This window comes from Typha latifolia, chromosome 4 (genome assembly GCF_019914945.1).
Source record: "Typha latifolia isolate L0001 chromosome 4, TyphaL0001v2, whole genome shotgun sequence".
Taxonomy (NCBI): domain Eukaryota; kingdom Viridiplantae; phylum Streptophyta; class Magnoliopsida; order Poales; family Typhaceae; genus Typha; species Typha latifolia.
Window position 1 is genome coordinate 3,280,188 of NC_133089.1, and position 17,868 is coordinate 3,298,055.

At 36.3% G+C, this 17,868-nt stretch overlaps 2 protein-coding genes across 2 annotated transcripts; one reads left to right on the forward strand and one right to left on the reverse strand.

Moving 5' to 3' along the window:
- Positions 1–225: 225 nt before the first annotated feature.
- Positions 226–7,413, forward strand: LOC140785523 (sulfite oxidase). Its single transcript, XM_073133386.1, has 12 exons — positions 226–559; positions 1,980–2,095; positions 2,185–2,247; positions 2,332–2,368; positions 2,524–2,605; positions 2,830–2,948; positions 3,090–3,185; positions 4,986–5,096; positions 5,181–5,282; positions 6,178–6,225; positions 6,328–6,543; positions 6,893–7,413. The coding sequence occupies exons 1-12, from the start codon at positions 485–487 to the stop codon at positions 7,019–7,021; spliced, it is 1,194 nt and encodes a 397-aa protein (XP_072989487.1). The 5' UTR covers positions 226–484; the 3' UTR covers positions 7,022–7,413.
- Positions 7,414–7,847: 434 nt separating this feature from the next.
- LOC140785524 (uncharacterized) lies at positions 7,848–9,947 on the reverse strand. Its single transcript, XM_073133387.1, has 5 exons — positions 9,627–9,947; positions 9,038–9,208; positions 8,572–8,658; positions 8,179–8,298; positions 7,848–8,056 (listed from the first exon to the last, which is right to left on the reverse strand). The coding sequence occupies exons 1-5, from the start codon at positions 9,846–9,848 to the stop codon at positions 8,015–8,017; spliced, it is 642 nt and encodes a 213-aa protein (XP_072989488.1). The 5' UTR covers positions 9,849–9,947; the 3' UTR covers positions 7,848–8,014.
- Positions 9,948–17,868: the final 7,921 nt, after the last annotated feature.

Here is a 17,868-nt window from a genome sequence, read left to right on the forward strand (position 1 = left end):
AAAACCCGAATACTAAGATCTTTTTTTTTTTGTTGAAATAATATAGTATTCATTCAGCAGGCCGGATCCGGGTTAGCAGGCTAACCCGGATTATCCGAGCTCAAGATGGTACAAAGATCCGAGGGAGGAGGCCGGCCTGGGTCCAACCCGAATACTAAGATCTGGGGGAACCTCATCCAAGTACTTACAAGTAGGAGCAACCACTAAGGAGAGGGGATGGTCTGCATACTAAAATGTAGGAAATTCTATATGTGCTCAAATGGCTGGCTGATGAGAAGAGTAAAATATTAATTCCCTGCAAGCTGCAATGCAGAGGATCGGATGCCGTCACTGAGCCGATCGAACTCGATAAAAAAAAGAGCCATCGATTGCATCGCATCAAAAAGAAGGGGCGGGTGAAGAAGAGGTCATCATCCATCCATCTCCGTAGTCTACTAATAAATCCCTGCGTTCAAATCAAAGAAGAGGAGAAGAGTTTGGAAAGATGCCAGGCTTGATCGGTCCGAAGGATTACTCCCAAGAACCAAGTCGCCACCCGTCTCTCAAGATCAATGCTAAGGTGAGATGGCCTTCGAACTCCCTTCTCCATCGTCTATAGCCTCTTTTGGTTAGGATGTTTTTTTGGGGGGGGCGGGGGGTTTGATTTGAGCGGTTTGTATGGCATCCATGAACTGGATTTGCTTTAGATCGTGAATATTGATACTGTTCTGGTCTTCGATCAAATTGGTAAGAAGAGAGTTCTTGTTGTGATCACTTAAATGTTTCTGATAACGGCCAAATGATCACCTAGTGTTTAGTATTTTAGTGATACCATTGGTGTGTGATTCAATATTTTAAAGCTTAGTGCTTTAGTGAAAACCTCAAGTGGGACGGTGGTTGGCACCATCCATGAATAAATAAATGAAAGAATGCAACCAACCCCTTTGAAGGTATGATTTTTAATGCTTTAAATGTTGAAGCCTACTCAGCTTCCTGAGATTGCTTTCGCCCAATTGCCCTTCTCTCCACTCTTATCCTGATATCTTCCTCATTTTTGCGTTGGATTCACTTGTTAGTTTTGCTATGAAATAGAATTAGTGTATTTGAAGATCTTGTTAAGTACGTTTGCTAGACAAATAAACTGCATCAGGAGTAATGGAGATATAGGTCAAGATAACCCAATCAGTTATCGAGGGTATGCAGAGCAAGGAGTACAAATAGAAGCCATTGAATGAATTTTGAGTTGTGGAGACTGGTACATACAGAACCCAGACGCCTGTGTCAGATTCGGAAACTGATGGCATAGTTGACTTTCTCAGTGCCACAATAATTTTTTGAAGCCTTACAATTTATTTAGAGTAGATGCAATACATGTGGTCCAATTGTCATCCCTGTCAAGGCCCTCTGGAATTTGTAAAGGGTATATCTGTTGAATCTAAACTTCACCTTGTTTCCAATTACCCGTTCATGAGATAACCTTCATGTGATTGGAATGGAGAGTGCATTTTGGGTCGTATGGAGAGTGAGGCATAACTGGTCGAAGGAACACCTGCTACATGCCTAAGTTTTTTTTTTTTTTTGGTCAACATGTACGGTGGACAAATACGTTATTCATTTTTTTGGGATTGTAGTTACAGAAGCAACTTTATAGCATCATGCCAATGATGGCTAGTGTTCTCAAAGTTAATTATACTGACCTCAATAAGCCCACACTATAGGATCATACAACTTGCTTATTTATTGTTTTGTTTGTGGAGGAAATTGTAATTGTCTATATAGTGAATTAGATCTCTGAAATCGTGGCTTGACATAGTATTGCATGGTTCTCCATTTTCAGTTTATTAAATCTCGAAGTGCTTTTTTTCATTTACATATTTTGTGTGGATTCTTTTTTTAAAAGTTCTTCCTTCTTTAACTCTTCCCTCTTAGCATTAGTAGACCAGTGACTGGACATGTAAAAATGCTTAATGATAACCCATTTTATAACAACTCTGCTGCAGGAGCCATTTAATGCTGAGCCTCCACGTGCAGCTCTTATTTCGTCCTATGTCACTCCTGTTGACTATTTCTACAAGAGAAATCATGGGCCAATTCCAATAGTTGATAATGTTGAGAGGTTCTCTTTTTCCCTTACCTTTGCTTGTTCAGATCTGTTGTTACCTTAGGAGCCTGTCAGCTGATTCTTGTGCTTAATTGGTAGAGCAGATACAGTCTTGCAGTTGGTGGTTTGGTGAAGAAGCCTATAGAGCTATCAATGGCTGAAATCAGGTATATATGATGACTGGGTTATATGTGAGGTGTGGTATCTATTTGGCTTTTGACAGGAGAAATAACATTATCTGTAAATTTTAGGAAACTTCCGAAGTACAATGTTACTGCCACTCTACAGGTAAGTTGCAACAAATACATTTTTCCTTGTGTTAAGATATATCTATGTGTCCTTAAAGTTAGTAATAAAGTGGTGTACCGCTAGTTACTGCTATATTTTTGGCCTACAAACAAAAATTTTCATTGTTGGTCTGAGTAGATTATGCTATAATGCAGTGTGCAGGTAACAGAAGGACTGCTATGAGTAAATCACGTACAGTGAGAGGTGTTGGCTGGGATGCTGCTGCTATTGGAAATGGTAGGCATATTTTTCCGCTGTTCTGAAGCCCAAATAATTATTGTTATTGCTGGAAATTAGGATCAATTGGTCATTAACACCTTTGTTTCTTGCAAGATCTGAAAAAAAATCCTCTTCTGACCCCCATAAAGTGTGTTCTTTGTTGATATTTTAAAAGTATTGTCTTTAATTGGTATTGGTTCCAATAGATGCTTCTCTTTGTGATCCTTCTTTCTTTTCTTCAGCAATTTGGGGAGGAGCAAAACTATCAGATGTCCTTGAGCTAGTTGGCATATCCAAACACAGTTCAGTCACGTTATCAGGAGGGAAGCATGTCGAATTTATCAGCATAGACAGGTGTAAAGTGAGTGTTCTTATCCTTCTTTAGTGCTGTAAGTTGTGTCTGAAGAAAGCACAGATCTCTGCCTTTTGGTCAGATACCGAGACACAACTTATCTACCTTGGTACCTCTGACTTATTTGGGTTCTATTCTTTGCTTATCAAGGAGGAGAATGGTGGTCCCTATAAGGCATCAATTCCATTACAACAGGCCACAAATCCAGATGCTGATGTCTTACTTGCATATGAAATGAATGGAAAGGTAATGGATTTGTTTTCTACAGTCCTGTTCCTTTCAAGTTGAAGTATATTTGAACTTTTAGTTTTAGCATCATCATTACACTTGTTCCCATACATATCAGTAGAACATTTGATCTGTAACAATTTTGTACTTAAGCAATTTGTACAGTTTACTTTCCATTCTATTATATTTCGTAGTTCTTAAAAATTACAGTTTATTGTTCTTATGCTGATGTTTCATAGTTCTCATGCTTTACTTGTTTAGTTTGAAAAATCTTGATAACCTGCAGTTTTTTTTTTCTCCATAGATCATCTCTATTAAGTGTCTCGTTTGATCCTTTGATGGAGCTGCCTTGATTCATATTGCTGCTTAAAAATATCTTGTTGAATTTAAAACATCTTACTGGCATATAAGGTTATAAACTATTCAAAAGAGTAAATTTAAAACTAAATTGATCATCTAAAATCCACTCAATATTTGTCAAAATTCAAAATGTAGTTAGTGCCGAAATAATTGATGATAATTTATGAGATGTTGGAGCAGTTATTGTGAAAGAATTAGTCAAATATGCAAATAAGTTGTCAATAAACTGATAAAGAGTATTACAGTCTATATACCTAATGCACCTATCTATTCTGCAGAATATTGCTCTCAGATAGTTGCTCAAAATACACTATAGATTGTTGTTAGCAACCCTGTTTGTGTATCTATTTGTGACACTAGCTCACATATAGATAACTGCCTGGGCTGGTGAAAGTTGCTGTCCCAGCATAGCCCCTACTTATTCTGAATTCAGGTTGAAATTTTTATCTCTAATCTATCTAAGGGGCATGTTCAAAATGAATTCTCCTTCAGCCCTTTCTTATATAACAACTTTCTTTATTACAATTTATTCTCAAAATTTCATGTTTAACCATGAAATCTGATCAAGGAATAAATCAGACTATATTTTATAGTCAGCCATTCAAAGGAGTGCTGCTTGCACATATCAAGATAATACATTGCATATTTCTGTATATTTTGTGTGACAGATGTTGGTGTCTTTGTTCTGTGTGCTATGATTTCAGCTTAATCCTGCCCACATGCAATTATGTTGGAGTGTGGACTCAACCATTTGAGCCAAATGAACCTGTCATGCCGGTGTACAACCTGGCCCAATCAGCCACTCTATTTACTCTGCCCTAAATGGGGTAGATGGTGAGGGAAAAAGTCGGTGAACCATACTGGTTGAGACTAATTTGAATCTACAATTCTCTGATGGCTGTTGTATATATGAACGTTGATATTATCTCTTGGTTGGCTTAATTATGGTAGCATGAGAAGTGTTCTTTGACCGCATCCCTCATTCAGTTTACTACCTCTTCAGTTAATGTACTTCCTTTATTTTCTGTTCATGGAATAATCTTTACATGATATTCTTCTTGATGAATATTACTTGCACATTATTGTTCCAAACAAGAACTGGTTTGAAGTTTCACTCTAGACGAAATATAACGGCCGAAACATAATGAAAACCAAAGCCGAAATCCATTGGCTAAGACCGAAACTATCAAGATTTCTGGTTTTGACATTTATTTTGACCACAACAGGCTAAAACCATTTTATTTTGGCCTCAATTCAATTTTTCTAGGGGTCAAAACAGAAACTAAACGAAACTGAAACTGAGACTGAAACTTTGAACAGGTAACATCTAGCGGACCCCTATAATCTTACTCCTTTAGTTCCTTTAAAGTTTACTGCTATACATTTTTGCTTCTGTTACTCATTCTATTCTGAAGAAATTGCTATCGTGCTTCTAATTGAGTATGTTTTCTTTTTAAGATTCTCAACCGAGACCATGGTTATCCTCTGCGTGTGGTTGTTCCTGGTGTTATTGGTGCACGCTCTGTCAAATGGTTGGATAGTATCAAAATAATTGAAGAAGAATGCCAGGTTTTCTTAAATCTTGAGTGATTTTAGCATTTGGTTGTACTTTTACTGTGAAAATTAGGAAATAACTTTATCTCCTTGTGCCAGGGTTTTTTTATGCAAAAGGATTACAAAACGTTTCCACCTTCAGTTAACTGGGACAATATTAACTGGTCTACTAGGAGGCCTCAGATGGACTTTCCTGTGCAGGTACACTTATATATAATGCTTCGAGCAATTTCCTTGCAAATAAAATGAGCAGTTAAGCAAGGCTCACATGAGACCAAGGAAAAATTTACCAATTGAAAGAGACTCCACACATGCTTGTTTATTTTGCTTTCTGTTGACAATTTTAATATGATGATAACTTGATTAGTTCTCTAATGTATGTGTCCTTCTGCTTAATAATTTGGTTCTCTTTACAAACCTAGAAAGTTAGCAGAATGTCTAATAGTGCTAGGCTGCAAGCAATGATTCTATCTATGTAATTATGACTAGATAGCATAGACAATGTTGGTGCTATTGGGATCTATTTTTAAATCCTAGAGTGGACAAATTGGAGTAAAGTGTGGATGAGAACATGGGTTGTACTATTTTGTGTTACCCGATATAAGACTCAGATACAATGCGACAGATTGGAAACATGACTCCATGTAAATGACGCTTTCATCGAATGCCATATAATTAGACAGATTGCTTTTAGTATTAGAGAGTAGAGACATATCATTGACAAAATTGTTGTTCTAAAATTTGGTATTTTTCACTCGGTTAATATGCAATCTTATTACCAAGATCGAAGAGAACCATGTAACAAATTGTTCAGATATGATTAGCATAATATTGTCTAATAATGTTATTTCAATCCCAGAGTAGTGGTAACGAACTAACGATCAATTGGATCGTGATCTTTGCTCATGATTGATGCACGAGAATGCACACTTAATGTGGATTAAATTTGTAGATTGAGGGGCAGGAGTGCATAAACTTATTGTGCATTTTGTTACAGACTCTTGCTGGAGTACTACTCTAGATATTGTGCTGTTCTCAGGTTATTGCTCTCTTGAGTAACAGTTTAGCTGATATTTTATAACCTACTGTCCCACAGTGTGCTATTTGCTCGCTTGAGGATGAGGATGTTGTGAAGCAAGGAAAGGTCTGTAGCATCTCATGCATAATACCCTTTTTCATTTGAATGCCAAGATTAGAAAATGTTTGAAACAAGGGTTTATTAACAAGTCCATTTCTTGGATTGCAGATAAAGGTTGCTGGTTATGCAGTTTCTGGTGGCGGGCGTGGCATTGAGAGAGTAGATATATCCGTTGATGGGGGAAAGACATGGATGGAAGCTCAGAGATTCCAGAAAGGTGATGGTCCGTATTCATCTGATGATCTTAACAGTGATAAGTGGGCATGGGTTTTTTTTGAGGCTGTAGTTGACATACCAGAGAAGGCTGAGATCATTGCTAAAGCGGTATGCTCATGCTGACATCTTACGGATTTTTTTTCTTTTTGAAATATAATGTGTTTTAGTTTTTTCTTCATAACCCAAGATCAATCATGATTTCCAGAATAATTCTTTCAGTTGTTTTAAAATGTCAATCATAATTTATGGCCCTTTAGCTTTTCAAATTTTAACTATGAGATAAAAGTTTATGTTTATGTGGCCCAGTTTGATACTGCTTACGCAGGAACTAATATTGTGTTGCCATTTCTGTGCTAAGCTTGCAACTATAGTGAGACCACTGTTTCATATGGATTTCTTCATTTGTTTTCCATTGTATGACGTTGATCTTTGTTCTATCGTTGCCCACAATTTACAGGTTGACTCGGCTGCAAATGTGCAACCTGAAAATGTGGAGACCATATGGAACCTGAGAGGAATACTTAACACATCATGGCATCGGGTTCAAGTACGGAGAGATTCACGCATAGCCAACTCTAGCCTCTAAATGATGCTCATGGGGATGAATAGTAGGAATAAGAGGTCATGGATCTACGTACCTGTTGTGGCGATGTCCGTGACTATTCTAATCTGTTGTAGCTTTTTATGTTGTTCAAGTCCGAATGCGACGTTGAGAAGTACCTATGTCATATACAATCATACAAATGCTGCTGCTCGTCGAGACTCCTAAAATTGTTGCTATTTCCATGCCTTGTATGTAATAAGTGACTACGTAGGGGATAAGAAGACTAGCTCTAAGCATTTCTTTTTTCTGTTACCCTGTCTGTATAATTCCTCTTTCCCCGAGTTTCTAGTTAATATAATTCCACTACTAAGGTCAAGAGTGAAAAAATAGTTTTCTCCATTGTAAATAATATCTTCGATGATCTGGTTGATTTATGTTTCGTTTGGGTACAACATCTCTACAAGCAGCGGCTAGTTCAGGACTGCATGCCGAGCTATTGTGGTCTTTGATCTAGTTGATGAGAGATTGCAGAGTTATCCCATAAAGCTAACTTGCGAGATCTTTCATAAACCTGCTTCAGATTGAGAACAAGTTACCTCATACGAGCACCTAATCCTTTGGGAACCTTGAGAAAATAAAAGATACCATGCAGTTGTTGCCATCTTTACAACACGAAAGAAGAAAAAATCAGAGTAAGGAAAGATACTGTGAAAATTCCAACTAATTGACTTTTTTTGGTGCACCTGGGCATCTAACAGCTTTCAAGTTTTGCACTTGAACTGAGAGAATCTGAAATACATCAACTTCTCTACCACATCACTAGATTACTTTGATGAACTTTTCAAGGTATCATGGTAAACGATTATGATTATGTAATCAGAACAAATAAACATAGATGGAATTAATATGGCATATTAGTCTACAGATATTTAGGCATAGCAGCAAACTTAACAGAATCACTTCACCAAAATTGTACATATGTTGGCTGGCTCTGTTTTTTTTTCCCTGTAGTTACAGGATCTAAAATCTAATGCCCTACTTGTCTCGTCTAGTGTCTCCATGGCCATTAGTATCGTCCTGCAAAGATCAAGGTGGTAAGCAATCAGTACTGGACGATAATATGATAATAGTTAAACCAAAATGAGCAATAGATGCATAAGAGACTGGCCAAAGTATCCAATTTTGATTATGGTACTTACAACATTGGATATTTGGTCTCTTATGTAGTACATGGACTTCAGCATCGTATCCAGTGTATCTTTTGTTAATTGAAACTTGACTTCTGTTTGTCCTGATAGTGACTCTGCATTACCTTGAAGCTGCTCAAAGTCCATTATAATATATTAGCATGACATAACTGTTCACTCCTAACAACCTCTCACCAAGACTTGTAATGCAGCATGGTTCTATGATTCTATCACACAGTATACTAATAAGAAGTCAAGAACTTTCACTTTATTTGTTATATGAAGTAATCGAAGACAACCGGTTTCAGGCCATTTTTTGCATCATCAATGCAAAGAGAGTGGTAATGTTTTTTTTCATGAAACTTTGATCAAAATTTTGCAAATTTGTGGAAAACGTGCGACTACCTTTAGGCACATAACAGCAGCATGCTCAGATGGTTCTTGATTTTCATTCACATTCCACGTCATCGTCTTTAGATGGGGCAAGGAAACCTGCAAGACAAGAGGGCAAAAGAAATACTCCATGTAACAGAATCAAGGATTTCTATACCAGAACATGAACTGGGAAATTTTAGATACCCTTGATTCCTTGATTAATCAAGAAAAAAAAAGTATATTTCACTGAAAATTAATGGTATCTTGAAGTGGTGGCAGGAAAAATATAAATTGACAGCGCTGCAGAGGAATTAATCTGATAATAGGGAAGTTAAGAGGCAGATTTTAAAAACACAAGGATTTTAAAAATTTACACATAGGCTTCTCTACAATATGTTGAAATAAGCAAGAGATCCACCAATTCAAATATGCTGAGCAAAAGTAAAATACATGAAAATAGTGCGTAAAATCCGCATAGTTTGTCTATTGATATTACCTGGTCCTTCACTGCATCTTCTCGCCACTCACGTTGAAACTTCTGAAGAAGCAACGTAAGTAACCTCTGCAATTCAGGTAAGACCTCTTGTGGAAACAACTTGTGAATCTCATCCTTGGAAATATTCTCATAGACACATCTACGTATGAGCATTCTTAGGCATACCAAGAGCTGCATAGTATTGCAAGAAGAAAGTTTGAATGTCAACACAAGGATTTCTTAATTCTGACCCAAGGTACTTATTAGATGGAATAAGACGATTGTTTTCCTATCCAGCATGATACCAATCCTGACTTTTCAAGAATACAACGTGACCAAGTTACCCTAACTTATTTGAAGCTTATAAATGTTGATTAATGTTAAACTCGATAAAATTGAAGCGTGACAGCATGCCATAGTAACAATGATGTCTGATAGCAAATTACACCAACAAATTTGAAGCTATCATGATCTCTATTTTGCATTGATGCAGATCAAGAACAAGAGTTTGACAAGACGAGAGGCAGATAAGAAGGTTAAGTTCACACAGGCAATTAGTCGAACAGGAAGCGGGCAAAGGAAAACAACAACGAAAAGGGAGAAAATTTACGGGGTCGAGGTCCGAGTCGTCGGGGAGATGGAGGATGTCACGGATGATGGCGCGGTCGGCGGCGTCGAGGCCAGTCTTGCGCGTCCGCCACAGAGCTTGTAGTATGTACTCCACGGAGTCCTTCGAGCTCGCCCGCACGAGAAGGGGCAAGTGCGGGTGTCCCCATAGACTCTTCCGTGGATTCTCATCCATCCCCGCACCAAAATCTCTCGAGGAGTACATTCCGATAGTTAAGCTATTTCGATAATTTTCGTAAGACACCTTATATTTCGATAGTTTCGTGATCGAAGACGCGCCTCCTTTGTAGCCAGCCTATATTATATATCTATCCTTTTGGGTAGATTACAGTTTACTATGTTATGTGAGTTGACCGATTTTACACTTACTTCTTTGCATATTTTTGACGTTGACATTTTCAATTGATGAATGGAATGGAGGACGTCGAGCATTTTGAGGCAGATATAAAGATTATCTTTTAGACATAAAAAGGTTACATAACCTATGGTTTCAAATTCCACGCTAAAAGTTAGTCAAAAGTTTTCAAATTCCACACTAAATGTTAGTCGAATGGCTTCAAAGGTTAAATTCCATACTAAAGATTGCTAAAGCACTGCCCATATACTTGTAGAATAAAGAAATATGCATAAATTAAGGTTGCATAATCAAATGGTTTCAAATTCCACAATAAAGATTGCTAAAGCATTATTCATTTACTTGTAGAATAAGAGAATATGCATAAATTAAGGTTACATAATCAAATGGTTTCAAATTCCACACTAAGATTGCTAAAGCATTATCCATTTACTTGTAGAATAAGGAAATATGCATAAATATTTTAATTTTTAATATAAGAAGAAGAAGGTTAATATTAGTATAAGCTATTGTAATGTTTAGTTCAATACTAGTATAAAAGTAATAATTATATTTGATGACATAAAATTGATATTAAAGTATTAAAAAATAATAAATTTGTATTGGGAATTGATGATGGTTTATACCAAATGACAAAATATTCCTTGATTGGCTTATTATAGTAGTAGTAATATATATTTATCTAAATTTATAATATTTTTAATTACAACCGAGATAATGTGGGGGTTATAAGCCCACACCGTGGAGAAATATAAGCACACACACTAGGGTTATATTTTTTTTTAATATAACTGAAGTCTTACTAAATTCTATATACTCGCAATTATTGTATTTAATAAGCACTTCCTCGCATTTCTGGGATCAAAATTTTTTTTTACACTTGCCCCCTCCGTAAAAATAAAATTTACAACCATACATTAAACAAGCTCTAATTCTCCACACTAGCTATTTTATCGCGTTCTGCCGCATTGTTGGTGAATAAGCACACATTCTTTTGCATTAGTAGTAAATATCTACGCATCTTGTCGCACTGTTAGTGAATACCCATGCATTCTTTTGCACTGTGGATAAATATCCATATATTTTGTTGCACTACTAGTACCCACGTATTTTTTTGCATTGTGGGTAAATATCTACGTGTTCCGTCGCACTACTGGTGACTACCCATGTATATCTTTGCACTGTGGATAAATAAGTCTGTACTGCATCCAAAGGCTGACAAATATTCAACACTGAGCACTATATAAAATAAGTCTGCATTGCATGTTGTTATTGATAAATATTAAGCACTACATAAAATAAGTTCACACTGTATACTATAAACCTGCACTAACTACCGAAAAAGGAAATGCGAGCATAGTTATAAATTTGCATGCCATAGTATAAATCCGTATTCACAGAAATAAATTCGCACCAAGACATATAGCCCAAAATAGAAACCAAAGAAAGAACGACCTCCTCCTTTGTTTTCTCGATCGAATCTTATTCGCAAATCCCTTGAAGCTTTTGAAAGTTGGGGGTTTGGGGGTAAGAGAGGGTCGAGAGGGAAGGGAATATAACCTTTTCTTTTCACTTTTAATAATTTAGTTATTTTTAGGCCATGGGAGAGAGAGGAAAATAGAATTGTAGCTGATTAAATTGAAAATTAGTGCCGTCAGCTCATAAGGGTAAATTAATAATGTTAGGATATTAATAAATTAGTTTTAAAAGTTGTATGAAATATGATGAAAAAAATATATTAAAATAATATATTAGAATAATGTAAGATATTGTTTAATTACTAGATTTGAATAAGGAGGCTTTAAGTCTTTGCATATTTTTCATGTTGACATTTTCTGGAAGGGAAGACGTTCGTCAATTTTCAGGCAGATATAAAGACTATCTTTTAAGAAAGGTTATGGATAATTTCAGATTCCAGGTTGCCACGCGAATATTACTTTTTCGACATGTTTGATTCCTTTTCTTAGCATTTGGTTTGCCGAACGAAAACTTTTACACCCCTCAATGTGGACATCTTATGTCTTAAAATCATGCGCACTCTTGTTGCATTCAACCGCCTCCTCGATCCTCCTCCCTTCTCCTCTTGGTCATCCTTTCCTTGTTACTACGCATGGAGATCATCGTGGCATCCCTGATCGCACTATCCGGCGTTATCCTAAACCTTGTTTGGGTCCCGATGGTGAGGTGCATCCGGTATACCGGAACGGTTGGCGAGAACGTGGAAGAGCTCCAAGAAGCCATCTCACGCTTGCGAGACATGAAGGCTGATATTGTGAGGAAGCTAGCAGGATCAGAGGCTTCCCGTCAGGTGGACGGTTGGCTAGAGAGAGTGGAAGCATTTGAAAGCAAAGCGAACCAGATCGTGGAGGCCCGTAATTACCAAGCCCCGAAGATCAAATGCTATCCTACTAGCTGCACCCTCAGCAAGAAAGCTGCGAAGATGAGGGAAAAGGCAAAGGAATTGCTCCAGCAAGGGTCGACTCTGGAAGTACCTCCCGTCTCCATAGCAGGACTTCCCACTGCCACTGCTGCCTCTCACTACTTCTGAGACCCATGCACCCATACTACGTACTAGAAATGCTGTTATGTTATGCCTTCGTATCGAAGTTTCAATATTTCCTTTTCTTTTTATTAATAACTTCCCTTCACTTCTTGCAAGAGGGATAAGTTTCAGAGTACTACTGAGTCTGAAGGTAAAGTACTGTCATAGGTGTGTGGCTTGGTCTATAATTGCATAATTATAATACACGACGGCTTGCTTATCTCTGTTCAAAATAAAGTGGGTGCTAAGAAAGTACTTCTCAAGAAAATATTTTCATAGGAATTACCTCTTTCTTATAGAGAATTTTGCCCGTTTTTACCTGTTACAAACTAGAGAGATTTCGTCGGCCCCAGGCGATCGACTGTCTAAATCGCCCGGTGGTCGAGCCGGTCTTGAGTGTGGCCAACTGTGAAGAAGACAAGCATCGATCCCATGAGCTCAAATTTGTTTCAACAGATTTGTATGTTTTAAATATATGGCAAGTTATAGTTTAAATTACCCCTCTCAAACGCGTTTTCGTATTATTAAAAACAATAAAAAAAAATCTCTTGTAGGGACAGTTTGGGGTTCACATTAGATCGGCTCGTGATGACGTATGAAGCTAACGTAAGCCTTTCAATGACGTATGAAGCTAACGTAAGAGCATCTCCAACAGCCAAAAGTGGAGCAAGAGCACCGTGCGGCTCAATATCAATTAAAATAATAATATAATATAATATATGTATTTATATTAGTTATTTTAAATTATTTATATTAGTTATATTTATTATTTTTTAATAAAAAATATATGGTTAGAAAAATCTTATCGAGATCTTTAAAATAAGACTAATATTCAATAGCTTTAGAAGTAATTTTTAATTAAACGCATCGAAATTATATTATACGAAATAAATATCGAAATAAGTATGTCATTAACTAAAAATATCAAAATCATGTTACATAAAATAATAAGTAGAAATTAAAATTTCATAATAAAAATAATAGATGTTTAATAGTCTAGTAAGTAATCTTCATAGCTTTACTAGGAAATGGTCTCGTAAGTCTCTCGTGAAGGCACAGAAATGAAGGAATAGCAATTTTAATGTAATTTTAATTTAATATATTTAATGTTTGATGTATTTCATATTTAATGTATTTTAATATTTAATATTTAATATTTGCATTGGGAAATAATTTTAAATAATTATATTTTATAACACATAATTTATTAGACTCATTTTTATAAATAATAAAAAATTTAAAATTTAAATTAACTCAAAAATAATTTAATATTATACTCATTTTAAAGGTCTCAATGAGACCTTACCAATAGTATTTTTTTTAAAAAATCGATTAAACTAATTATATACTCAGTTTAACTAATTAGATTATTTAATAAAAGATATAGATGAAATTAAAATGGTTGAATACAATAATTATTGAGCAAATTTAGTATTTTTAAAAAATTGAAAAGACAAATGGAGCCTTGCTCCATTTTTGGAGCCCCAATTTGGAGCTAGCATTGGAGCCTAATTGGAGCTCCATTAGATTCCAAATTTAGAATTTACAGTTCAGTTGGAGTTGCTTTAAAATCTCCAATGGATGCTCCATATTTGGAGCCTTTAGAGCCAAAAATGTAGCAGGTGCACTTCAGCGCACCGAGCTCCATATTTATTAAAATAATAATATAATATATATATTTATATTAGTTATTTTAAATTACTTAATAAGTCCTCTTAGTGTTATGACTTTTTAATAAAAAATATATGGTTAGAAACTCTCATCGAGATCTTTAAACTAAGACTAATATTCAATAGTTTCAGAAGTAATTTTAAATTACTAATTTTTTAATTAAACGTATCGAAATTACATTACACAAAATAAACATTAAAATAAGCATTACATGTTATTAATTAAAAATATCAAAATTACGTTACATAAAATAAGTATAAAATAATATTTTATAATAAAAAAAATAGATATTTAATAGTCTTGTAAGTCATCTCCATAGTTTTACTAGGAAATGGTCTAGTATGTCTCTAATGGAGACAAAGGAATGAAAAAATATAAATTTTAAAGTAATTTTAGTTTGATGTATTTTATGTTTGATGTATTTCATATTTGAAGTATTTTACTATTTAATATTTGCATTGAAAAATAATTTTGAGTAATTATATTTTATGACACATAATTTATTAAACTCAAAAATAATTTAATATTAGACTCATTTTAAAGATTTTAATGAGACGTTTTTAATGATATTATTTTTGTTAAAAACTGATTAGTAAAACTAATTATATAAAATTGTTGAATCCAATACTTATTTGGCAAATTTAATATTTTAAAAAAATTGAAGCAACAAATAGAGCTGTACTTAATATTTTTCGGCTAGCTTCAAATAAGCTCCACCGGGCCCCAAATTTAGAATTTGGAGCCCGGTTGGAGTTGCTTTATCTAGAGCTCACTTCCTTTCTTCTCTTTAATGGCGGACCTCCTCCTGTCCACTTCTCCTCGCCACGAGACTCTCCCAGAGAACTACATCCGCCCCGAGTCGCAAAGGCCTCGCCTTAACGAAGTGGCCACGGATGCCGACATCCCCGTCGTTGATATGAGCTCGTCAGATAAGAGCCAAATCATCTCCCAAATAGCCCACGCTTGCCAATCCTATGGCTTCTTCCAGGTTTCGTTCTCTTACCTCCTCCAAAATCTCATCTTTTTGCCTCCTCTCTATGTTTTACCAACTTGGCACCACTTCCTATTTCTTCACTCCAGGTTGTGAACCATGGGATTCCAGTGGAGTTGCTAACGGAGGTGATGCCAATAGCCTTAGCAATTTTTCCGTCTTCCTCCCGAGGAGAAGGCGAAGTATTATTCCGACGACCCATCTTAAAAAAAAGAGAGGCTTTCGACGAGTTTTAATGTCAGGAAGGAGACGATACACAACTGGCGAGACTATTTGCGGCTCCATTGCTACCCTCTCGACGAGTTCTTACCTGATTGGCCTGCCACTCCTCCCTTATTTAAGTAAGAGAATCTTTTCCTAAACTACATACCTTCCTCTCTGTTTCCTCTGTTTCTTTACCAGGATTATAAACATAATTACATACATGCATGTACATCGTACTATTTCCTAAACTCTATTTTGCATGATTCCTATCTATTGTTCAACTCGGTACACTTCCCTAAGCTAGTATATTAATTTGGCACGGTTCAAGCTTCCCTAAGCTAGTACATCGTACTATGACGCTCATTTCCCGATGTCCGGTGAGGAACACCGGCGTGCTTGTCGGCAGATTAACGTCTGTACCTTGTCTTTGTTCTTAGTGCTAGCCTTCTCCTCTAGTTTTGCTCTCTGTCATCACCAATAATTTAGATAATATGGACTACAATAGTCATTGACTTCTCTAGAAGAATCATTTGCTTAATCTCCATGAAGAGTAATTGGTCATCTTCAAGATACCTATTCTTAACTATTTTTCACCCCTTCATTCCAAGTGGGAAGCAAATTATGTTAGATCAAGACATCCCTGTAGTCTCCGGAGATGGTGGAGGAGACATACACACTGCCATCACTGCTTCTCTTGTACTCAATAAGGAGTGGGGATTGGTTGAATGCAGTTAATTAGCTTGACGAGGCCGCCATAATCGAAGTCTTGGTAGATACTCCAGTTTGGAGCTGCAGTTGCGAAGTCTGACAAATGGCTGCCACTGCCTCCAACGGCAATATGGATACTTCCCCTCATCGTGTCAGAGTAGCAAGATTTCTCATTGTACGTTCATCCATTGGTTCTGTTGAGCAAAATATGAACGTTATGAGGATTGGCAAAGCTTTTGACCGATGTAGGAAAATGTTACTCTTATTACCATTAAAATCCTACCATAAAGATATATATACGACCCCTGCATTTTGCTTTTATTGCCTCGAAAAATATCTAAAGATGCTAAATTCTAACTCCAACTATTAAAGAGCAGAAGAAAAGATCTGTTAACCTGGTAGATTGGGCAAGTCCTCTAGTAGTTGTGGACATGGCCATAAAATTCAAGATCCACCCTGTACATTTGCCAGAGTCTCTGAATGCTCTGCAAATGAGGCCTCTAAAGCAGAATATGAATTGGAAGAATAACCAAGAACACGACGGGTGGGAAATAGTAACCATAATAGCTGCCGCTTCCTATCTACTGATGCCAGGCAGTTTTTCTATAAATTAACTTATACTGTTTGGATCCTGGTCTCCAATCATGCTCACAGTGTCCGCTAAACAGGAGAAACTGTTGTACCTAATAGGTGGGGAAAGCGAAAGCAAAACCTTCACCTCAAATTCTACAAATAGAATAGTAATGGCACAACCAAGCAATTTTAGGAAAAACTCAAATACTGTGCTAATAGTGATAGAATAGCAATAAACAACTTCCATCGCGTATTAGATATCCTAATGCAAGTAATCATAAGTATGAAATCAATAAAGATAATAAAGAGAGAGAGAGAGACAAGATTTACGTGGTTCGGCGATATGCTTATATCCACGGACAAAATAATTTTCTTCACTATATAAATCTCCTAATTATAAAGAGTTTAGCAACTCTAATATCTCTTCAAACAATGGTAGCTCACCCTTATAAATATTCTCTAAAACATAAAAACCTTAAAAATTCACTTTGGTATTTATAGGACCGGTTCAAGTTAGGCTTTTCCACGGGGCGCATTCGAACGTGTTCGAGAAAATACTATAAAACCCAAACTAGTGTTCGAACGCAAGAGCCTCGTTCGAACGCCTGCATCACAGATTGCTCTTAGGTTGATAATTACATTTGAACGCGGATGGGCCATTTGAACGCTTGCATCAACAGCCTCTGTCTGGAAACTGCGTTTGAATGCTCCCAGGGCTCGTTCAAATGCACTTGCACAGATTTCTTAGAATTGTTGAAAACTGAATTTGAACTAAATTTCAACAGGTACCGAAGTCTTGTGGAATAACTATCACTAAAGAAGAACAACCTTAGATTGCTCTCAAGTTGATAATTACGTTTGAACACGGGTGGGCCATTTGAACGCTTGCATCAACAGTCTCTGTTTGGAAACTGTGTTTGAATGCCCCCAGGGCTCGTTCGAATGCACTTGCACAGATTTCTTAGAATTGTTGAAAACTGAATTTGAACTAAATTTCAACGGGTACCGAAGTCTTGTGGAATAACTGTCACTAAAGAAGAACAACCAATTAATTACCTCATTCCAAGCTTTTCCCTGTGCAAGATGTGGATAAACCGGAGCTTTTGGATTTGCAAAAGAAATTGTATTTGAAACTGCCACAAGTTTTGGTGAGAAAATCATACGCAAATCAGTCCTTAAAT

Coding starts and splice junctions, on each gene's coding strand:
- LOC140785524 (XM_073133387.1), bottom strand. CDS start 9,848: ATGTACTCCTCGAGAGATTTTGGTGCGGGGATGGATGAGAATCCACGG. Junction 8,659..9,037: donor AAGATGCAGTGAAGGACCAG/GTAATATCAATA, acceptor CTTGTCTTGCAG/GTTTCCTTGCCCCATCTAAA. Junction 8,057..8,178: donor GAGACCAAATATCCAATGTT/GTAAGTACCATA, acceptor TGATCTTTGCAG/GACGATACTAATGGCCATGG.
- LOC140785523 (XM_073133386.1), top strand. CDS start 485: ATGCCAGGCTTGATCGGTCCGAAGGATTACTCCCAAGAACCAAGTCGC. Junction 2,606..2,829: donor TGCTGCTGCTATTGGAAATG/GTAGGCATATTT, acceptor TCTTTTCTTCAG/CAATTTGGGGAGGAGCAAAA. Junction 6,544..6,892: donor CTGAGATCATTGCTAAAGCG/GTATGCTCATGC, acceptor CACAATTTACAG/GTTGACTCGGCTGCAAATGT.